This window comes from Lycorma delicatula, chromosome 9 (assembly GCF_047948215.1).
Source record: "Lycorma delicatula isolate Av1 chromosome 9, ASM4794821v1, whole genome shotgun sequence".
NCBI classification, from domain to species: domain Eukaryota; kingdom Metazoa; phylum Arthropoda; class Insecta; order Hemiptera; family Fulgoridae; genus Lycorma; species Lycorma delicatula.
The window spans coordinates 35,368,901-35,390,190 of record NC_134463.1 but is presented as its reverse complement, the minus strand read 5'-3'; the positions used below and the strand labels follow the sequence as shown (position 1 = coordinate 35,390,190).

Sequence of the window (21,290 nt, the reverse complement as noted above, 5' to 3'; positions counted from 1 at the left end):
GTAAATAATTATAATTTCATTAAATCACACCTTTGTTGTTTTATTCCTATATCCATAAAATAATAATAAAAATCACAATTTTAGTTATTTTATTTTTCAATTATTCCTTCATAATATAAACCTATAAAACATTCATAAAAATAATATAAAAAAATATATAGTAAATATATTTTATTACTGTATAAATAAAAATTAAAGCAAATATATATAATATAAAAAATTGTTTTTTAAAAAAATAATATTATTTAATAAGTTTATATAATTTAATTTTTTTTATTTCAGTAAAAAATGAATTTTTTTCATGATTCATGAAAATTTAGATACTGTTGACTCTAATGGCCCGTTGTATAGATTATGTAGTATAGCAAAGTAGTGAACACTAGCAGCAGAAGCTACAAATAAATGCCATATTGCATGAGCAAATGGTATGGCACCATCTGATTTAAAAAAGAAAACACCAATCACGTAAAGAAATCCACCAAATTTTAATTCTGTTAATCCATCAAAATTCACCTGAAAAATAGAAAATTTTATATTAGATTAATGAAAATTATTAAAAGAAATCACTGAAACCTTACAAAGATTTCAACAATAGTTGACAATACATATAATCAACATCATGTGGGTTGTTGGATTGTGAATTTATGTTTTACAGCATAAATCTAGAACATCTTGAAGGACAACAACCTGAATTGAAGGAAATAAAATAAGAACAAAATGCAAATAGCAACATATAATTAACAAATTTTTGTAGATTACTGAAGTAAAAAAAAAAATATTCCAGTCTAAAAGCTTACAGTAGGCATCTTTTATTCATTAATAACTATATCATTTGGTTTATGAATTAATGTACACAAAATGATGTGAATGATGACATTAATTATATATATTTATTTATTTAATTATGTATCTATATATATATAAATAATTTTAATTTAATTTTTTATGATTTTAATCATTCTATTCTTGCCTACATTTGACTTTTTTAAATACATTCTTGTTAATTATGTATGATGTAGAATTTATTTTTATATCATCTTTACAGTTAATTTTTGTCCACTTCTATCAATAAAACACAAAAAAGTAAAAAAACTGCAAATTAAAGAATGTGATTTCAAATGTCTAATGTATCAAGTACCTAAATATAATGATGAACCAACCTAACCAAAATTAAACGGCTATCAAAACAATTAAAATAATATGTTTCAAATTAATTTTTTTTAGCACATACGATTTTTGTTCTGTGAAGCCTCAAAATATTTTTAAATCTTGCTGTGAAATATTTCCAGACCCTTGTATGACTGAAAACCTTTTACTATTATAGTATTGAAAAATTATTAATCAGATGGTAAACCAGAATTTAAAAATACACATTTTTTAATTTTAATTTTGTTAAACAGTATCAATATCTACGATATTCAGTTTACCTAAAAAGAAAAATTACTACAGTCGATAAAGTAGTTCAGTCATAGATTACAAGTTGCTAAATAAAGAACATAAATATATAATATAAATAAAAAAGGATAGTATAACAATTATAATAAGTACATAATTAATAATTATATAATAAAATTTAAAAAAAATAAACAATAACTTACTGGTACTTCATTAATAACAGCTAATGATGGCGCTACCCCAAGAAATAAATAAAAAAATGTTTCTAATGATTTATAACGCTCGTGGAAAATCTGTTGATAAAGAATACCAAGAAATGCTAATACCCACACAACCCACCACAGTTCGCTGACCCAACTATCAGCTGGTAATGGTCGTAACATTAACCATGGAAAATATGAAGCTGCTATAAACACATATATCATAGCTCTATCCCCTCTATGCAACAGATCTTTCAAATGCCTGAAAAAAAAAAGAAAAAGTTAATTACTAATGAAGAAAATAAATTTAAATTAGTTAAAATAAAATTGCTAAACATATTATAAAAAACTATAAAACCGATTAATAAAATATTTTTTCTAAAGTGAAACAACACACAATTAACATAAATAATATTTATGAGGTAATACCTCATAATATTTATGAGATCCCGGATTCGAATCCCGGTCAGGCATGGCATTTTCACAGACGCTACAAATAATTCATTTCATCCTCTACATAATTCTCAAACTTATTAACTCAGTTTATCATAATAAAATCTGTCAATAAAGAAATAATGTTTAGAGGAAATAATATCAACTGTGAGATTGTAGAACGGATAAAAAATTCCACCTAACTGTTAACTGATACGAGCAGAGAAGGATTTATATTTTGTGAAACAATGGCTCCAAAATTCTAGGACCTATGTGTATAATGCCAAAATTTTTTTAATACAAACGTTTTCTGTTGTATGTATCGTTATTTTTCCTTATACATTCCCTATTTTCTTATACTTTAATCTTTTAAAATATAAAAATAAACATAACCTCATGAAAGGTAAAAAAATCTTACTCTTGTACAAATTTCATGTCAGAAAATACAACAAAAGCTTGCCATTAGAACATAAAGCAACACATTTTCTAATTAGTAAACTGTTTGCAAATGAGTGATTTGTTGTGTTCATAATTCTTAAACGGAATAATTTATTGATGATATGAGGAATTATTTATTACTCATTTTAATTTTTTGCTTTCACAGTTCAGTGACATTTATTTAGAAAAAATGATGGGGTAGAACTCCGATAAAAAAGTAAAGAAAATTTATTTAAAATAGAGTAGATAAATTACCTTTTAGGTTTTAAATATCATGTCTGAAATTATTCATTAATAAATAAATGTAAAATTTTACAAAAAAATATAAAAGTATTCCATAAACTTATCATGACTACCTTTAAAAATCAATAAAAAGTTGTTATAAGCAGTTAAAAATGAGCAACAGGTTCCTGTTGAACAACTTCAAATCATTATTATATTAAGTTAATAGTACCAAATTCAACGCAATCAAATACATGCAAACTTTTGTACCATATAATCCCTTCTATTATGTTAGCCACACCCAGATCAGACAACCTGTAGACCAACTAATGTAAAACAATTAATTCATATAACTGGGGTGAAACTTTAAATCATTCTAAAAAACACAATTACAAAAAAATACATATATGTATATTTTTTATGATGCATTTTAATCTTTTAAAAGATGTCTAAACATGTATATCTTTTTCATTATTCACTTAGCTGCTTAAATGGTATCTGTTCCATACTAATAATTTAATTTCAACTCATTTATTGCACCCTACACCCTTAATTATATTTGTTTTATATGTTCTAATTTTTGACTTTCTCCTTTAAATGTTTTGATGATTTGGCTCCTTTGGTAAGAATTTGCCACAAGCTCGTTTTCTCTTGAATTGATTTTAAAAATTTTTTATTTAAATTTGTCTATATTATCTGACCAATTTTTTCTTAAAACTATGATGAATATAAAGCAAAGAGGACTAAACAAAATTACTTTCTCTATGATTGATTACTGAAGTTCAAGAGAATTTGTATCTGTGGTAACAAGAATAAACATGTTTCTTACAAGACTCATGATGAATATTACATTTATTCTGAAGAACTGGCATGCCAATATATAACCGTGTATTCAGTTACATAAAGGAGAATAACAAAAAAGATCATTTCCCTTGTAATTTCTCTACCAAATTTTGTATTAAAACTTATTCTTGAGAACTTTTGGAATCGACTCATCAGATAACTTGCTAAGTTAGCAAGATAACTTAGCAAGTTATCTGACTAGTAAGTCAGATAACTTGCTAGTCCATAACTAGTTATGGAATCTAACATATACTTCAAATTGTCAACCTTTGTTTTCAACATTCTTCTTCAATAATGCCACAATCATCAGCATTTTTGTATTCTATAATTTACTTTCTTTACTATTGTCAATTTTTCACTGTCATAAAATGTTATATTCCATAATTTTTTTTTTGTTTTGGAAAAATTATTTTTAATTCTGAGTTTGATATTACTGAATTTCTTTCTGCATAAAGGCCTTCTTCCTTCATTTAATCTGGTTTTAATGTTTTCATTTACATTGTTTATCCATTTTAATTTTATTCAATAAGTAACTAAATTTTTTGCCAAATTCCCTTAATAACTGATCTCAACAAAAGAAGGGAATTCTCAATATGACATACACACATTTTTTAAGCAATGTTTAAGTCTCACTTTTCACCATCACAGTGATTTCAATGATTCTTTATTTTATAAAGAAAGTTCCTATGGTAGTAGGTGTAAGTTTTTTCACAAAATTAAGAGGAAGTTAAAAAAAAATTGATAGTCTATAAACATGATTTGAATATATCCTTCATTTATTACCATCATTGTTTATTATTAGATTATTATAGCATAATGACATATAATTTGATTCATTCTGACATTTCAAAAAGCATCTGATTTCATTCAATAATATCTTGGCTGTATAACTTTCCTTATTTTTATGAAAAATCGGATTTCACTTCTTGTGATTTTTTCATATAAGTAGTGTTTATTGTTGGCCTATAAAATAAACAAAAATCTGATACGGATACACATGACTTCCTTGTACGCCTGTTAAATAACATATACACATTTTTTGCTGCTAAAACGTTTCTTAGCATTTTATATTAGTTTATAAATTAATATTATTTCACGTCACTCAAGTATATATGTGTTGTAAGTGATCACATATCTCTGCTAACCATCTCTGTATTATTGCAGCAGTGGCGTGATCTTCCACTTCTTGCTGTGTCCTTCCAGCAACTAATAGTGCTAAGTCGTCTGCATAAGCTACGAGTTCCACATCACCTTCGAACAATATCTTCAGGACACCGTCAAGTGCTAAGTTCTACAGGAGTTTCCCAATGACCGACCCCTGTGGAACTGCCCCTGAATATTTCCACTGGAATATCTCCTTCTTCTGTCTAACACGCATTCTCCTGTGGTGCAAGTAGGAGTTTATATACTTCTGAGATAATCACTAAAATTCTCTCTCAACGCATCGTTTATCAAGGGCCAGGGGAGGCTACCGAAAGCATTCCTGATGTCTAAGAGGATCACAAACGGGATCCTCCTTCGATACCAGGAACCACCTGCTCTATCTGCTGACCCGCTGAACACATATTTCAACGCGTCAACCATAGATCTTCCCTTCACAAAACCGTACTATTTAGGTGATAATCTGCCCATCATTTCCAGCTCCGCCCATAGTCTTTCAATGATCAACCATTCAAACAATTTTTTTATTGTGTTCAATAAGCATATGAGCCTACGAGCCCAAGAGGTTCACCATAGAGTTCCTCTACGGTGAACCTCTTGTCATGCTCGAACGGAATAACACTCCAATCTGACTTCGTAACCAGAAAGAGTTCTTCTACCATCTGGAGCACCACCTCACCACAGAGGGGAGAAACTGGCCTACCGAACCGATCCATTACCATCTTGTCAAGCTCAGCAATAAGCCCTCCCAAATCTTAAGCTTAGCATCTCTAATTGCAGCAGTCAATGCTCCTCTTGAATTAGGATAGTCTTCCCTCATTATCTCGTCCACCTTTCCGTTTCGTCGTGAGTCCGGTTGCATTTTCCTCCTCCCAGTGAGTGCTGCAGCTCTCTTTTCTGCTATTACAGGGAATAGACTCGACGTCTGCCCGGTTCATCTTGTTGTCCGATGCGTCTACAGGCATTTTGCAAATACTCTGAAAGCCTTTCCTGATATTTGAGTGTTAAACATGACATTGACATAAACATTGACTGTCAAACATGTTCAAGACCTCATTGGCCACGTCTCTAGCCTCACACTCCATGGGCTTTCAGCGGGAGGTTCTGGCATATCCTGGCCGGGCACATTCAACCACGAAAGTGGTCATTAATCATCGGTATTATTAATGACCATTGTTACACCTACAATCGAACCTCTTCCCCGACCAATGTATGTGGGGACACGACCCCTGTTGGATGCAACGAGTCCTACTGCCGCGAACATGTTGGCCATGGAATATCCACATACTGCCGATACCCTGCCTCTCAATTCACGGCTTTCTAAGTTGAGGTCCCCATTAATATGATGGGCTTACGGCATCTTCTGATGAATTCTTCCAACTCATCTATAAATACTCGGAAATCTATCCTCCTCGAGTAAGAGGAGATATATGCCGATATCAAGACGTAGTCAGTTAACTTGACAACCACAAAACCATTGCCTTTGAATATTCCTATCTGTGCGTACCAACCAGATACATCTAAGATGGCCGCATCAGCATTCCTGTCCACTTCCCAAGTATGTGCGGCCACACTCCTCACGTTGGGTTCAGAAATCGCCAGGAAATCTGTTTTCGGCTATTGCCATCCGCCAGATCAGATCATGCGCTACGGTTTGTGTTAACCTGCATTAGCTTCATCGATCAGCTTGTTTGCAGGCTCCACTGACTGTCCGATGGCCGACAGAATTATATTTCAGGCATTTGGAGAGCTCTGAGCAGTCTCTCTTCTTGTGGCTCAGTTCGCCTCAGTTGTAACATCTTCCTCTACAATCCGGTCCATTGGACTGAAAGGAGGAGTGCCCCATCTCTCAACATTTAATACAGTGGGTAAACACGGAACATCTGACACGAACTCTCATCTCTATGAGTTTCATCGCCGCTCTATGCATTGTAATAATTGACAGATTTTGTGTGTCGATGTAACCAGGTTGGACTGAAGATATCTTAAATTTGTCCTGTTCCCCAATCACTTGGGTCACTGCATCTCCGCCTCTGTTCTCTTACTACCTAGATTAATGTAACTTTTTACTTAAACTGATTATAAGTGTTTCACATAAATATATATATATATATATAATTTTTTTTTAATTTGCTTTTCATATAAGGAAACAACAGTAAGAAAATTTGTAAATTTTGATTCAGGGCCACATTTCATTTGATAAGAAAATAATTATTATTCTGATTATCATTCAATCACAGAAAAAAATGGTGTATATAAATTATTACACATTAAACTTTGTGATTACTAAAACTTTTTTTTTCATTACAGTAATTTTATAACAGCAGTGTTAAAACATGGGTCATACAGAGGGATGTACAGGAACTAGGCACTACTGCAAGGCTAGGTACAGGTAATAAGCATATATAGATGAATTGGGAAAAGAACAATACAACATTAAACATGGACTATGGATGTAACAAACAATCTATATTTATAAGTAAAACTATTAATTAGAGTTATCTACAATAAAACCATAATATATTCTATATTAACATTTGTATTTTGATATTAAAAACAAAGTAAAATTTTATTTTCATAGTAATTTGAAGTATTAAAGAAATTATATTATTATTTTTTATTTCAGTAACCCCCCCAAAAATATTAAAAATTACTATTAGAGATAATTCTATGATTATCTATATCCACTTTAAGCTACAATAATAATCAATTTCAATCAACTTCTTCTTTCAAATGTTCCTACTTCTTCCACTTGTCCTTTACACATCCTCTTCTACTGATCTCTTTATATTCACTGTTCATCTCATTAGATCTTCATCTTACACCCATTGACCTTAGTTTGACCAATCTATTTCATCCTTAGCCTTCCAGATGATATTCATCAGTTTCAGTGCTACACATTGTAATTATTCCTGCAGCATTTTCTTAGCACACCAAACCACTTCAACATTTTCTCATCTGTTCGAGTTTTCATGTGCTGCACTTCTAACTTAGTCATCCTTATATGATTTTTTCATATACTGCATGTAGAAATTATTCACCATTATATGCAAACAACTCAGTTCCTTCTTTGTTCAAGTTTTATATTTAAATATTTAAGGTAAAATTGGCAAAAACTATTATATGAAAATGCTTTCTTTTATTTTTCCTGTTTCTTCTATGACTTGTGTTTTAATAGAATTTTTAAATAGTTTCTATTTTAGTTATTTTATCTTTGATTTTATTATTGATTCCTGTTCCCTAAGTATTTTAAATCCTTCATTTAAACTTTCTTTAGGGGTTATTACTTGCATTTTACATCTCCTACATTCTCCAACTCTCATATCAGTATTCAATTCTGTTTCTGTTATTTGTAATGAATCATTCCATTACCTTTTCAGATATTGTTTGCAATCTTACCTGATCATTTTGTCATTTATACACATTATCACTATGCATTATGACATAGCCATATCTTTTCTCAATTAATACTTTAAAATGTTTTTAAATACAATGAAAGATGTTTAACAGAATTATAAACTAATCACTTAAATTTAGAAGTATATAAAAAATTCTTTATGCGGTATCCAAATGGTAAAGATAAGGAGTTGTGAGTAATCTTTTATTTTACATTATCAGATTGAATATTAAAAAAGAAAGTTTTTTATTTAATAATAAAAACAAGAGAAATGACTAAAAACCTTTGTAAAAGTAACTAAAAATATCCTTATGTATCCGGTACCATCATAATTACAAACCAAAGTTACATTTTGTGTTGTAATCTGAAAGCTATTCTATACAAATAAATTAAGTGAGCACTGAAGTGATGGCATGGCTAAATCATTTAAAAAAATTACTTAAATTGGATAAGAAATAAGTATGAGGTACTTTACACATTTTTTGAGTATTTTTACTTAGAACATAACACAATTAAAAAAAAAAATATATATATATATTAAATGCAAAAATCCTAAAAAAATTACAAAATAAGTAATAGTACTTTTTCAATTATTTAAATCTAAGATTATTTTTATGAAGAAATCAATTTAAAAAACAACTCTCACTATTTTACTAATCCTTCATTTGGCTCTGATTTAAAAAAAAAAAAAAAAAATTAAAGATGAATTTGATTTTTTTTTTGTTTTTGATGCAGTTTTTTAAATCACTTTCATCTAATGGACAAAAAGGTGAACTTAAAATTATTTTTCTTGATTTCCCTTTTTTTTAATTATTGAACTTAATAATTATGATAAAGATAGTAAAGCATTTTAATTACTGTAAAAATATAATAAATTTAAGCCTGTTTTGATTTCATAGAAAACTTTAGTTGTTAATGGAAAAACGTATCTATTTTTTAATATATTTATATTTAATAGAATATTCAATTAAAAAACTTCCTTCATACTTCAAAAATAGTTAGTCAGTTCAGCAAATATATTTCTGTTTTTTCTCTTCCAGAATTTGCATCAATTTTATTTTATTATTCTAATTTTTCTCTTACGCGTCATTCTCTTTTGGATCGCATGGTTACATTTTTTATACTTCTCTATACTGCAGACATTTTTTTATTAGTGCAGGTTTTTGAGTTATTGTTCATTTCTTTTAAACACTTATTTTATTTCACATTTTTTTATTTTTTAAATATATAGATAGGCCAAAAAGCAATGAGTATGCAAAAAACCATTCACAAGAAATGTGAATGTGAAAAACTTGTGTATTGATATATAAGGAATGTAGAAAAACTATGTAAAGAAACTGTTACCAAGTGTGAGTTAAGGGCATTTGAATAAATTCTCCTGAATTTTCTTCTGAAACACTTTGAATATAAAAATTACAACTAGCTATTGTCGTAATGTTATAATTATTAGTCAACAATCTTCCAATTAAAAAAATCTTCCACTTAGCTGTAAAACAATTACAAAAGGACCATCAATTGAGAAACTTCCTCTACAAAATAAAAAAATCATTAAAATCAGATATTTGGTGAAGACAAAGGGTTGGACAATCAATAAAAAAAGAATACGTACGGATACATGTAATAGAGATGGCATAAATTGAGAATCTCCACCTTCAGTTAAAGTCAGTTCAAAATACCGGGTGATTCAAAAAACACTTCACAACTTGAAAAGTATATGAAAATTTATTTAGATAACTTACAGATTAGGTTTTTTAAGCTATACTTCTTTTTGTATTTTCAGCAAGTTACGGAAGTTGCGCACGCCGATGTAACAGACCATGAATATTTGCGCACTCCCAAGTGGATCAGTAGCACGCACATGCGCGTAGTGTCTAATTCAGTCACTCGTTCAATGCAATTAAGTGATTCAATGCACGTGTTGTTAACGTAACAGATACAGAGTCGTAATAAATATACATTTACATATGTATTTATATACACGGATTTCTGAAGACGGATATTTTAAACTGCTTATATTGTAGTTCATATTCGTAAAACTCTATTTATACTACAACGTATATTTATTTTTTTACAAGTAATTTTGTGAAAATTGTGCATCAAGATTTGAGGTTATATTTATGTAAGTATTATTTTTTATGAGCAATATTATATTTTTAATGACACAGAAAATAGCACACATCAGATAAATTTTTGGTTTTGCATAAATAATTTTAAATTTACCAAAAACAAAATTTTCGATAAAATACACTATTTTATTTTTCATATCGTAAGCCGCTAACCCTCGTGCCTAGTCAATCGTCATCCGAAGAATTAATGGAACTAAACTAATCGAAATATATTCGATGAACTTTGTTTTATATGACAACGAATACTTCAAATACTTTTTAAACTGTATAAAAAAATATATTATTTAATTTAAATGTTATTTATTCAAACTTTTATTCGTGGTATCTAATGTCGTCTATCGATCGTTTGACTCAGTTCAAATTTGTTTGAATGGGTAAAAAATTCTTTTTTTATACAAAAAAAAAAGAAGTATAACCTCTTAAGTGTGTACATAAATACACACGAGCTTTTTTTTGACGCTAGTAGTCCCGGAGGACTACTCGCACCACGAAAGCCGACATTGCAGATTAGGTTGAGGTCTCATTTCATAGCAAACCACATTTCGTTTTTGACTCGCGTAGTTCATTAGTACCAAATTCGTCCATCAGTGTTGTTAAAAATGGATACATTTACTGATGCAGAACGTGCTCGCTGTGTGTTTTGTTTTCACGATTTACAGTTAGCCACTGTAGTTCAACGTAATTTTCGTTGAGAGTACGGTAGGGGACCTAGTAGTAGGCATACAATTTACTCTTGGCAGCAAACTTTCGTTGAGACAGGTAATTAAACATGTAAAATTACCTGATGTCTACGTCCCTGAAGCTACTGTAGAACGGCTCGGAGAAAACTTTGCTCGTGGTCCGAAGAAATCAACTCGACGTGCATCAAGTGAGATTGGCATTCCACAAACGTCTGCTTGGCCTGTTTTACGTACATTGTTACACTTTAAAGCCATACAAACTAACCGTGGTTCAACACATTACAGATGATGAAAACGTTGCTTGGCTGCAGTTTTTGTGGAAATGATGGATAGAATTGCAGATAACGATACAGTTTTAGACAATGTAATTTTTAGCAATAGGTAACGTTTCACATCAAGTGGCAAGGTGAATACCCATAACTGTCACAATATGGGGTGGCGAAAACCCCCATGAAACATTGCTTGCAGCACATTCGTTATAGTAATAAGGTCAATTTTTTGTGCTCTAAGCAAACAAAGACCTACGTCCCGTTCTTCTAGAAGGCAACCGTAAATGGTATCGTTTACGATACCATGGTTGGTTTGCTGTAGACATCCTTCAAAACTTTAGTTGATTATTATCAGCAACACGCCTATAAGTCCGAGATTTTCTTGTTACTCGATTCCCAGGCGGTGGTTTGGTCGTGAAGATGTTTCCTTATGGGGGGTTTCATTAAATGTCGGGTCTATGAACGACCTTTGCCTGCGGATCTTGTTGAGTTAAGACTTCGGATTAACGTCGCAGCTGCATAGGTAACCCCCGACTTGCTGGCTACAGTTTGGAATGAAATCGACTTCAGGTGCAATATACGTCGCATTACAAGTGGAAGCCATGTCGAACATAAGTGAATGTTGGTTGATAAACGTGGTGTTTTTCTGTGAAATGAAACTTCAACCGAATCTGTAAGTTATCACAATCAGTTTTCATATGCCTTTAAATTTGTGAAATTTCTTTTAATCGTCCGGTATATTATACTTTTAATGAAAAACATTAGTATTATAAAACACCAATCAACATTTTAAGGTTAGAGAGTGGGTTTTTCAAATTTTTTCCCAAAAATAATACTCTTCCAGCCTATTTTTTGACCAGGTCCAAAATTGAATAGTAAGATTTACTTATGCTTAGGAATAATTCTAAAAATTATCAGAACCTTTCTTTTGTAGTTCTATACACAAGGGTTTAACTTTTGTTGGAATGTTTAGAGTGAGAGACACTCAAAATGTTGCAAAAAAGAACTATAGCAGAGTAAAATTGAGACTAACACTTTCCTGTTCTAAAATATACAGTCTAGAAAGTAAAACTAAACCGAATAATAATGTTAGAACGTAATATTTAAAGAAATAGAAATTAATATAAAATGTTATAAAGAGTAAAAAATATTATTTTTAAATTCTAATTAATGAATCAATTCCTTTAACAAGCTCAAACAATGTTCTAAATCCATAATTAAATGTACTACCAAATAAACTATAACATTAATTCATTTTCATTTAATCAATTAACAATGATGGGAAACAAACTTTCAATTTGAATTTCAATTAAATCTGAATTAATTTAAATAACAAGAATCAATAATTAAATAAGCGTTCAATAGCATATAATTTATTTTATTAAGCAATACAAAGTAATAATGTTTTACATATATCATTTCAGTTCTACAAACAATTTTAGATTAATGCAAAGTTTCAATGCACTTTATATCTTTTATTACGTACTTATTAACCTATATTACCTAATAGTTTATAAATAATATATTTTATAAATAATGTAATTAATTTATTATTATATTTTTCAGACAAAAGCGTACATACTGCTAATGATTTAAACAAAACAAAATTACACTTATTAAATAATTGAATAATAATTTAGGTTAACAAATATTACTTTACTAAGCAGAAAAAAGTATATTAATTCATTGCATTGCACTATTTGTCATTTTTTATTATGGCTAAGACACTTATAAAATATTTAATTATAAATAGCACTGATGTAATATTATTTTCTCAGAAAGTACTGAAGTTCTCTGCACAAGCAGTCAATTTTGCATTTTTACTTTGTGAACAAAGTAAAAATGCAAAATATATCCTTGCCAAAAAACTGTTGTACGAGGAAACTGCTACATATTATAATATACATTTCTCGGATAAAGTGGATAATTTTGAAGCTCTTAATTTAATACAAATTGACATACTATTTTCATATTAACTGCTGACAAGTTAAAAATAATAATAATGGTTTATAAATTTAGAGAACTTGAATTAAAATTGATTTTACTATATTTGTACTTCATGATTAAAACTTTATAGCGAAGAAAAAATGCTAAAACTCAACAAGAATTTTTTGGATTTGTTTGAATAGTAAATGAAGCATGAACTTAAATTTTGTTTGAATTATTTATCATTTGATTGGTTTGTTACTATTTTCTATTTATTTCTGTTCCATGTTAATCTTTCAGCCTCAACATAAATACTATATCCTAAGCAGTTATTTGTTTTATAAAATCCAATCTTTGCATTCAGCTACTGTCTTCAATATCTGCATGCCCCTCTATCACCAAATTAACTAAACATGCATAACCTGATATATTATCTACCTTTCAAGTTCATCTATAAACAACAATCCAGCACAAAATTCCCAATATAATTATTATATCCTATGCTCAGTTATTTGCTTTATTAAATCCAACCTTTGCCTTCAGCTACAGCCTTTAACATCTGCATGTCCCTCTGTCAGCACAAAATTGTCTTTTTTCTTATTTATATTGAATCCTCTTATGTTTTATCAACCCACCTAATTTTCAACAAGTTCATATAAGATGGCCTTTTAAAGGCTTATATTATTTTATTTTCTGTTTTTCCTACTGTCCATGTCACCACAATAAAGTACTACATGTCACAGGAATATTTTTATGAAAATCTTTTTAATTAATTAATATCCCTAATTTTTAATTCGTAGAATGTAGATTGTAATGTATAAGAAGTTTAAATAACTATTCATTTATCTATTTACTTTTGCAATTATAACTGATGTTCTATTACAGCTATTTTATGATTTTTTACAGCTTTTTTTATAATGAGAAATGAATCTTACAGCATGAGAAAAATTTGAAATCTGACTAAGATATTTATTCATTTATTTTCTCTCTCTGATTCAGTACCACTACATCCAATTACACCTCCACCTCTTCCATACTTTATAAGAAATTAATATTTGCCTTAATTAATAAATATTAGAGATATAAGAAATAAAACAATAAACATTTTTAGAATTTTCATAGCCTGTCTAGGCACAAGTCCCAAATTTATTAGTGTAATACTGCAGGTTCATGCAACAACCAATTGCTGAATTGTAAGCCCAAGTATATTAATAATTAATTAATAAAATCCATAAAATCATTAAGTTTAGTGAAAGTTCTAAGTATCATAAAAAGCACTTTGATATAGTAGACATCTTCAAGGGTGACAGACTACCTCGTATTATTAATTTAGTGCTTATTCCTTCATTAAGTTGTGAAGTTATTTATGGAAGAACCCTTACTATCAGTGTGATAAATAAACTTCACAATTAAAACAAGCCGATGTGAAATAAAAAACTAACAACCTGTAACTTATTAACCCTTAATTAAAATTGAAAAAGGCAAAATTTAATGAAGAACTGAATCATTTTATTTTTAGTATCTTTTTAATATTATTTTAATTTTAATATAAAATATTAGTAGGGCTACAAAAAACACTCCATCTATTGAAAAAAAAACAAAAAAAAAACAATTTATTTAATGTAAGAGTCAACAGAAGAACTTTCACAGCATAAAAAATGTAACCATTGAAATCTGTGGATTTGATCAAGAGTAAGATTTCAATGTACATAAAAAACTGTACAAATCAAATTGAGAATCTTCTTCCAATAATGTCATCATCTAATATCAATAATGTTTCAAATAATTGTTACACAAAGATTTAGTAGTAATGAACAACTGTACCAACTAATAGTTTCAGGGTAATAAGCAGTTCCTTCCATTTCCAAAACACAGAGAACCTAATAATAGCGATTGATTAACTGAAAAGACCCGTACAATAGAATATTTAATAAGTTGATTATATAATGAACATTACCAATCAGTCACTGACATGGTCTGAAGAGATTTTTGTGTCCTTATACCATTCATAGCTTAGAATTCCTAACTAACCCATACTTAAACTAGTGATAAGAGACTTGATACTAGACAAAACCATTCCTGAAAAAAGATATATCCATTCTCAAGAACACAAGATCCCACCCAGTGTAAGAGAGCATGAGAAGAGAAGTGGTTTTCCATTATCTTCATAACTTGAGGCAAATACATTAAACTGATAACAATGGCTTGTTATCATAACTGATAACAAGCCAAGCCAAACAAAATGACCAGTCCTATTGCTGATGCCTTCATTTTATTTTTCAAAAGGGCTGGCTGTAGAGCAAAATTATTACTTTCAAAAAATTCTGACTTGTGTTGACTTATCTCAAGTGCTTTAAAAAAGTCATAGCCATAAGATAAAGCAAGACAAATAGTGTTATGAAAGAAATCTTTAATGTAATGGACATAAATATTTTTGATTGGGATTAATATTTATTTATTTTATTTCATAGTAGCCAAAATTTACGAAATGTTCATCTACAAAACAAAGTACAGAATGTGAAATAATAATTTACGCAAAGGCTTTGCTATAAAGAAAAGTAGTTTAAAACCAGAACAGTTGTGTAGAAAAAGATAACTATGACTAAAAAAATTCAAATCATAGCTTTTCTTTATAGCATAACCTATTGTATCATAATACGCTTAGAGTTAATTTAGTTTCAATAAAATAGATAATAAAATAATATAACATTTCTTAGAGTAAAAATCTACTAGAATACAAGAAAAATCTAATACTAAATTTTCATCCGAACTCATATATTTACCCGACAATTACAATAATCAATTAGTTATACTACAACAAGTGATAGAATATAGTGTCTTTTTTCTTCAAAAATGTACTAAATTCCCACATTTATAAACAAAATTTACACTTTTATGATATCTTATTTATATACAACATAAAAAATACAATTTGATTAAAAATTAAGTCTTCATTATATAAGATTGCTCTAAAATTAATATTTCTACTGTAGTAAAATGATTTAAGGCATACGTTTTTAAATTGATATCAAACCTCTTTTCAATGGAAAGAAATTTTAATACCTTAAGGAATACCACTAATTAAACTGTGTAAAACAAAAGTAAAGGAGAGCACGTACAAAATATTGTAACAGTATTACATTTTAAACAGTGTTTTGTAATTCATACATCAGGTCAAACTCCAGATTACAAAAAAAAACCCAGATTAATTTTCTGTTTCTACTTTGATTAAATTTTTCATTTGAAAAACAAAACAATTCAGCGACAAATAAAAACAAGATTATATTTTCATTTGAATGTTACAGTAAAATGAATGTTAAATCCTTTTATTTGCCATTACAACACGAACAACTTTTATGTCAAAAAAAAATTAATTATTTAACTATGTCAGTAAATTATTTGATGAAGTTAATAATTTCAATGAACATAAAGTAATGCAAAAGTATAATATAAGAATAACACAGCAGTAAAGCACAGTAAGAAAACACTTGACTAAAATGTTGAAATAAATATTATAAAAATGTTCACTAAAATAGGCCAAAATCATAACAAGATGGATTTTTATTAAATTTTTAATTCCATAAAACGGCATTTACGTTAAAAAATACAGTTCCAAAATGTAAAATACAATTACAGGAACATTGAAGCACAAGAGCAATCAATAGGAAAGAAGGGATAAATTTTGGATCAAGGGAGGAAATAAAATTAATAGTAGTACTACTTTTGCAATGACATATACAAAGACTGATGAAAATTATCCAACCTTGGTTCAAAAAAACAAAAATACTTAGCTTATTTAAGTCAATAACTTGTGTTCTTCAAAGTAGGCTCCTTTTGATATAACACACTTATCCCAGTGATGTTTCCATTGTTGGAAGCATTTTTAAGTTATTTTTGGTGAGCATTCAAAAATTGCTCACCAATAGAAATTTTCTTTTAAAATAGAAATTTAAAAGAAAATTTCTTTCTTTTAAATGTAATTTAAGCTTAGGAAAGAGCCAAAAATTGTAAGAAGCCATATCTGGTGAGTAAGGAGCCTACTAAAGTCATTCGATCCTGTATTTTGCCAAGAATCTCTGGGTAAGTTGTGATAGATTTTCCAATCACCATTTTCCATAAGAAAACAGCAATTCTTTGTCAAACTGCTTTTAGCCGATGAAGAACAGTTATTAGTACTTTTTATTGACAGTTTGTCCTTGAGAAGCATACTCGTGGTGAATCGTGCCTTGATAATAAAAAAAACTTTCAGTATAACCTTCACATTGCTTTGAGATGACCTTTTACCATAGAAAACTTAGGAGGGATAAATGTGCCCATGTCTCAGGGTCATATCCATAGATCTATATATCATCTCTGGTTATTGGTTTTTTTTTTCTTCATAAAATCAGGATCACTTAACACATTTCAGTATGTCTTGTGCAACTTGCAGTCAGTTTTACTTTTGTTTATGAGTGAAAAGTTTGGACAAATTTTGCTGTTACATGCAACATCCTAAGATCTGAGCCAAATGAAATTCCTACTTCATTTTCAAGCTATTAATGGTGAAGAATGATTATTATTCGATGATCATTCATTACAATCTGTCAAATTTGCTCATTTTTTTTCAGGATTTGTGCTGGTAGAAAGTCTGCCAGAGCGTTTTTCATTTTAGACAGATGTTCAGTGAACTTGGAAACTGTGATACCACTCTTTAATCTGGGTTACATCTTAGCTTAATTACCAAAGCTGTTTTAATCTTTGTTATTGTGTCTATTTACTTATTTTGTCAAGCAGTTTGTCTACCAATTTCCTGACTAAATTTAATATGAATTTTCTACTCAACCCATTTTCTTTTTAAATGTCAACATAAACACTACAACCACTACTCATGTGTTTTACTTTCATGGCTGCTAAGCAGCAACTGGTTGAAATGACAGCATGAATAACAGTGAATCATACACAACCAATACTCTAAACAGAAGCTATGCTGGGTCATGGATAAGGCAATAAACTGCATCCTTACAACCTACAGGTTTCTGAAAACTAAAGGGTGTAGAATAAAGAATAAATCACCAAAAATAAAGATTAATAATTTTTTCCCTTAGTTGAACAATGTTTTATACAGTTTCATTTCATGCAGATGACAGATGTCAATAGCTAATAATAACTATAGCATTCAATGCTATTAAAAAATAAATAAAATTATATTTAAAATTATGACCATCTCTTAGACTCTATGTATTATATTAGATGATTCATTCTGACGCCTTCTCAAGTTGTGCTATATCAAACTGCAATAGGTACCAGTAATAAAAAAAGTATTTTAAAAATTATAAAATTAAATAAAATATAAAATAATAGCAGTTACCTATTACTTCCAGCAAAGAAGACAGTATGGAAGACAGTTGATACTCCAAAACAAAGTACTAAAGCCATACCGTACACAATTGCTGCCCAATATTGCTGCCATGTGGAAGATCTTTTAAGTAATAGAGAACAACCATAAATACTAGGAAGAATCCATATCTGTAACAATAAATAACAATTTAAAAAAATTAATAAATATTACAATTTTTTCAATTTACTAGAATTAAGTACTTTCATAATTTCTGCTTTATGATGGAAAAAATTATGAAAAATCTTTAATAAAGAAATTCTTTGGTTTTTATTTTTAGCATTTCCTGCTTCTCATTACCTTAAACACAATCGAACATTAATCCCTGGAAATGAAGATTACCAATTAGTCTTGAAATTTCTAACAGCTCAAAACATGTATTGGAGGTATTTCAGCCAGCTTTTAAGACTTTAATATCACCACAAAATACTTCTTCATCTTTTCTCTAGTCAAATTTGACAGGTACATGCAGTCAGTGAAAATGTATGTATACATATGTAGTGCTGACATTAACAGTATTTTAGCAGGCTCGTGTTTGTAAGGCACAAGCAATAGGAAACTACTTCAATCTTCACTTTTCTTAGTAAGTTGGACATGTGATACAATGCCTGTCATTCTCAATTATAGCTATGTCATTATACGGAGTTCCTTATGACTGTCTTATTAAATGCCATAATCGTAATGCTGCATGCAACATTACATACAGTACAGGTTATGACACATGCACAGCCAGAGAAACAATGGATAATTCAGCTGTTTAAATAAAATTCATAATGAAATTATAACTGAATAAATAAAAATAAATTAAGCAAGTTGCCCATATCCATGGCAGAGTGGTAGCGTCTTGGCATCTTCATCCAGAGGTCCTGGATTCGATCCAAGTCAGGCATGACATTTTTCATATGCTACAAAATTCCTTTTCCATATTTCTAAAAACTTCTTTATAAGCTTTTGTAGTGAATTAATTTATCAGTTAAAAAATAAAAATAAATAAAATTTTTTTAATACTTTTTTTGTAAATTTGGTACTTATACTATATATTAAATAACAGCCATGAAAGTAAACCATGCTAAGTAATGGTTGAATGCCATTTTTATCAGCAAAACATTTACCTTGGACTATCTTTAAATAAATAATTTAATTTTCAATTTTAAAGAGGTTATTATGTAACTAATAAAATGTATTAAATAACAAAATTAAATAGTTAAGCAATTCAAGCAATCACATAAATTTTTTACGAAGAAAAATAATATTGCCACTTGGAAGCAGAATTATCTAGAAATTAAGTAATAATAGTAATAGGAAGTAAAATATATTAAAAGCATTCTTGCCATCTTTATTTTACTGTTATTTACTGTTTCTGTCAAAAGAACAATAAATGAAAAATAAAATATATCCAAGATTTATTTTTAATTTGCACATTTTATTATTTATAACTCATCATTACTCTAAAAATTTTCAGTTAGAAATCCATTCATTAAAAATATATCCCTTTCATTCTGTTCCACAATACTAATGAACTTTTTTACAAATCTGAGTACTTATGAAGACTTGTTCATTTTTAATCTCACCCAACCTACTTTTATCACCATTTTGTAATTTACATCTCTGGAATCTCAACCCTTCTTGTCTTATTTTTTTCTTTTCTTTCATTTCTATTTTATTTTTTTGTTTACGTTTACATGTTTACGTCTCATTTTTATTATTACTAAAAAGTAAAACATTTTTGGAAAAGACATTTTAACTGTTTTGTTACACAAGAAAAATTTGTATAAGTCTGATTTTAACATAACTTTCTTTGAAACCCCACTTAATTACGCGTGTAAAAAAAATAGATGCTATAAAACAAGTAGACACAAATTCTCCATAAATAAATAAATATTTTATTCTGATTGTTTTACATAGTACATTATATAGATCACATAGATATCTTACTCTGAGGTTAAAAATAAGGAACACAACCAATATTTGTCAAAATTTATCAAAGGAAACCTTGAACCCAGAGCACTGAGACAAATATTTAATGTTAAATATTCATATTTTCTTTACATAAAGAATGGTGAAGTGGTAAAGTCCATATTAATAGTTAAAAATAATAAATCTATAAAAAATAGTAAAGAAAGTATGTGAAGATAACAAATAAATAAAATAACTAAAAAATAAAAAAATGTAGAAGGAAAAAATAAATAAAAATTGGTCCTAAGTAAATTTACTTAATTACACAAAGATGTATTCAACTTAGGATTTATATTAATATTATTTAAAAATTCAAAAGAGTTATACAGGCTCAGTAAAAGAAAATCATTCAATTTTAATTTAAACAGACAAGTTAATAGACCTTTTAAATAGGTAGATAATTTATTAAAAATAGAAATACAACATAATAAATTGCTTTCTCATATTTCAAAGTACAGCGTGTATAAAAAACAATGACCGAATTTCAAAACCATATACCTATGCGACCACGCATGGCCAGCAACTTAAATTTGCACTATTTGAAAGTGCTCGCCCTAGAGTTTAAATATCGGCCATCAGATTGCAATACTAAACCCACTGGTTGGTCTAGTGGTGAACACGTCTTCGCAAATCAGAGAGTTTCAAGTCGAGAGTTTCAGCGTTCAAGTCCTAGTAAAGGCAGTTACTTTTATACGGATTTGAATACTAGATTGTGGATATCAGTGTTCTTTGGTGGTTGGGTTTCAATTAGCTACACATCTCGAAATGGTCAACCTGAGACTACAAGACTACACTTCACTTATACTCATCACACATATCATCCCCATTCATCCTCTGAAGAATATCTGACGGTAATTCCCGGAGGCTAAAA

At 29.0% G+C, this 21,290-nt stretch overlaps 1 protein-coding gene and 1 long non-coding RNA gene across 2 annotated transcripts in view; one reads left to right on the top strand and one right to left on the bottom strand.

Annotated features, from left to right (window-relative positions):
- Positions 1-248: 248 nt before the first annotated feature.
- The window catches only part of LOC142329883 (monocyte to macrophage differentiation factor), a 132,119-nt gene continuing 111,077 nt past the window's right edge, over positions 249-21,290 (bottom strand). The window contains exons 3-5 of the mRNA XM_075374780.1: positions 18,437-18,594; positions 1,599-1,857; positions 249-513 (exon numbers count right to left, since the gene is read on the bottom strand). Coding sequence (XP_075230895.1) covers positions 307-513; positions 1,599-1,857; positions 18,437-18,594 — 624 coding nt within the window. The 3' untranslated portion in view covers positions 249-306. The remainder of the gene's footprint in view (positions 514-1,598; positions 1,858-18,436; positions 18,595-21,290) is intronic.
- Positions 10,947-21,290, top strand: part of LOC142329884 (uncharacterized) — a 63,654-nt gene continuing 53,310 nt past the window's right edge. Inside the window, exon 1 of the long non-coding RNA XR_012757611.1 lies at positions 10,947-11,836. This is a non-coding gene — a long non-coding RNA (uncharacterized LOC142329884). The remainder of the gene's footprint in view (positions 11,837-21,290) is intronic.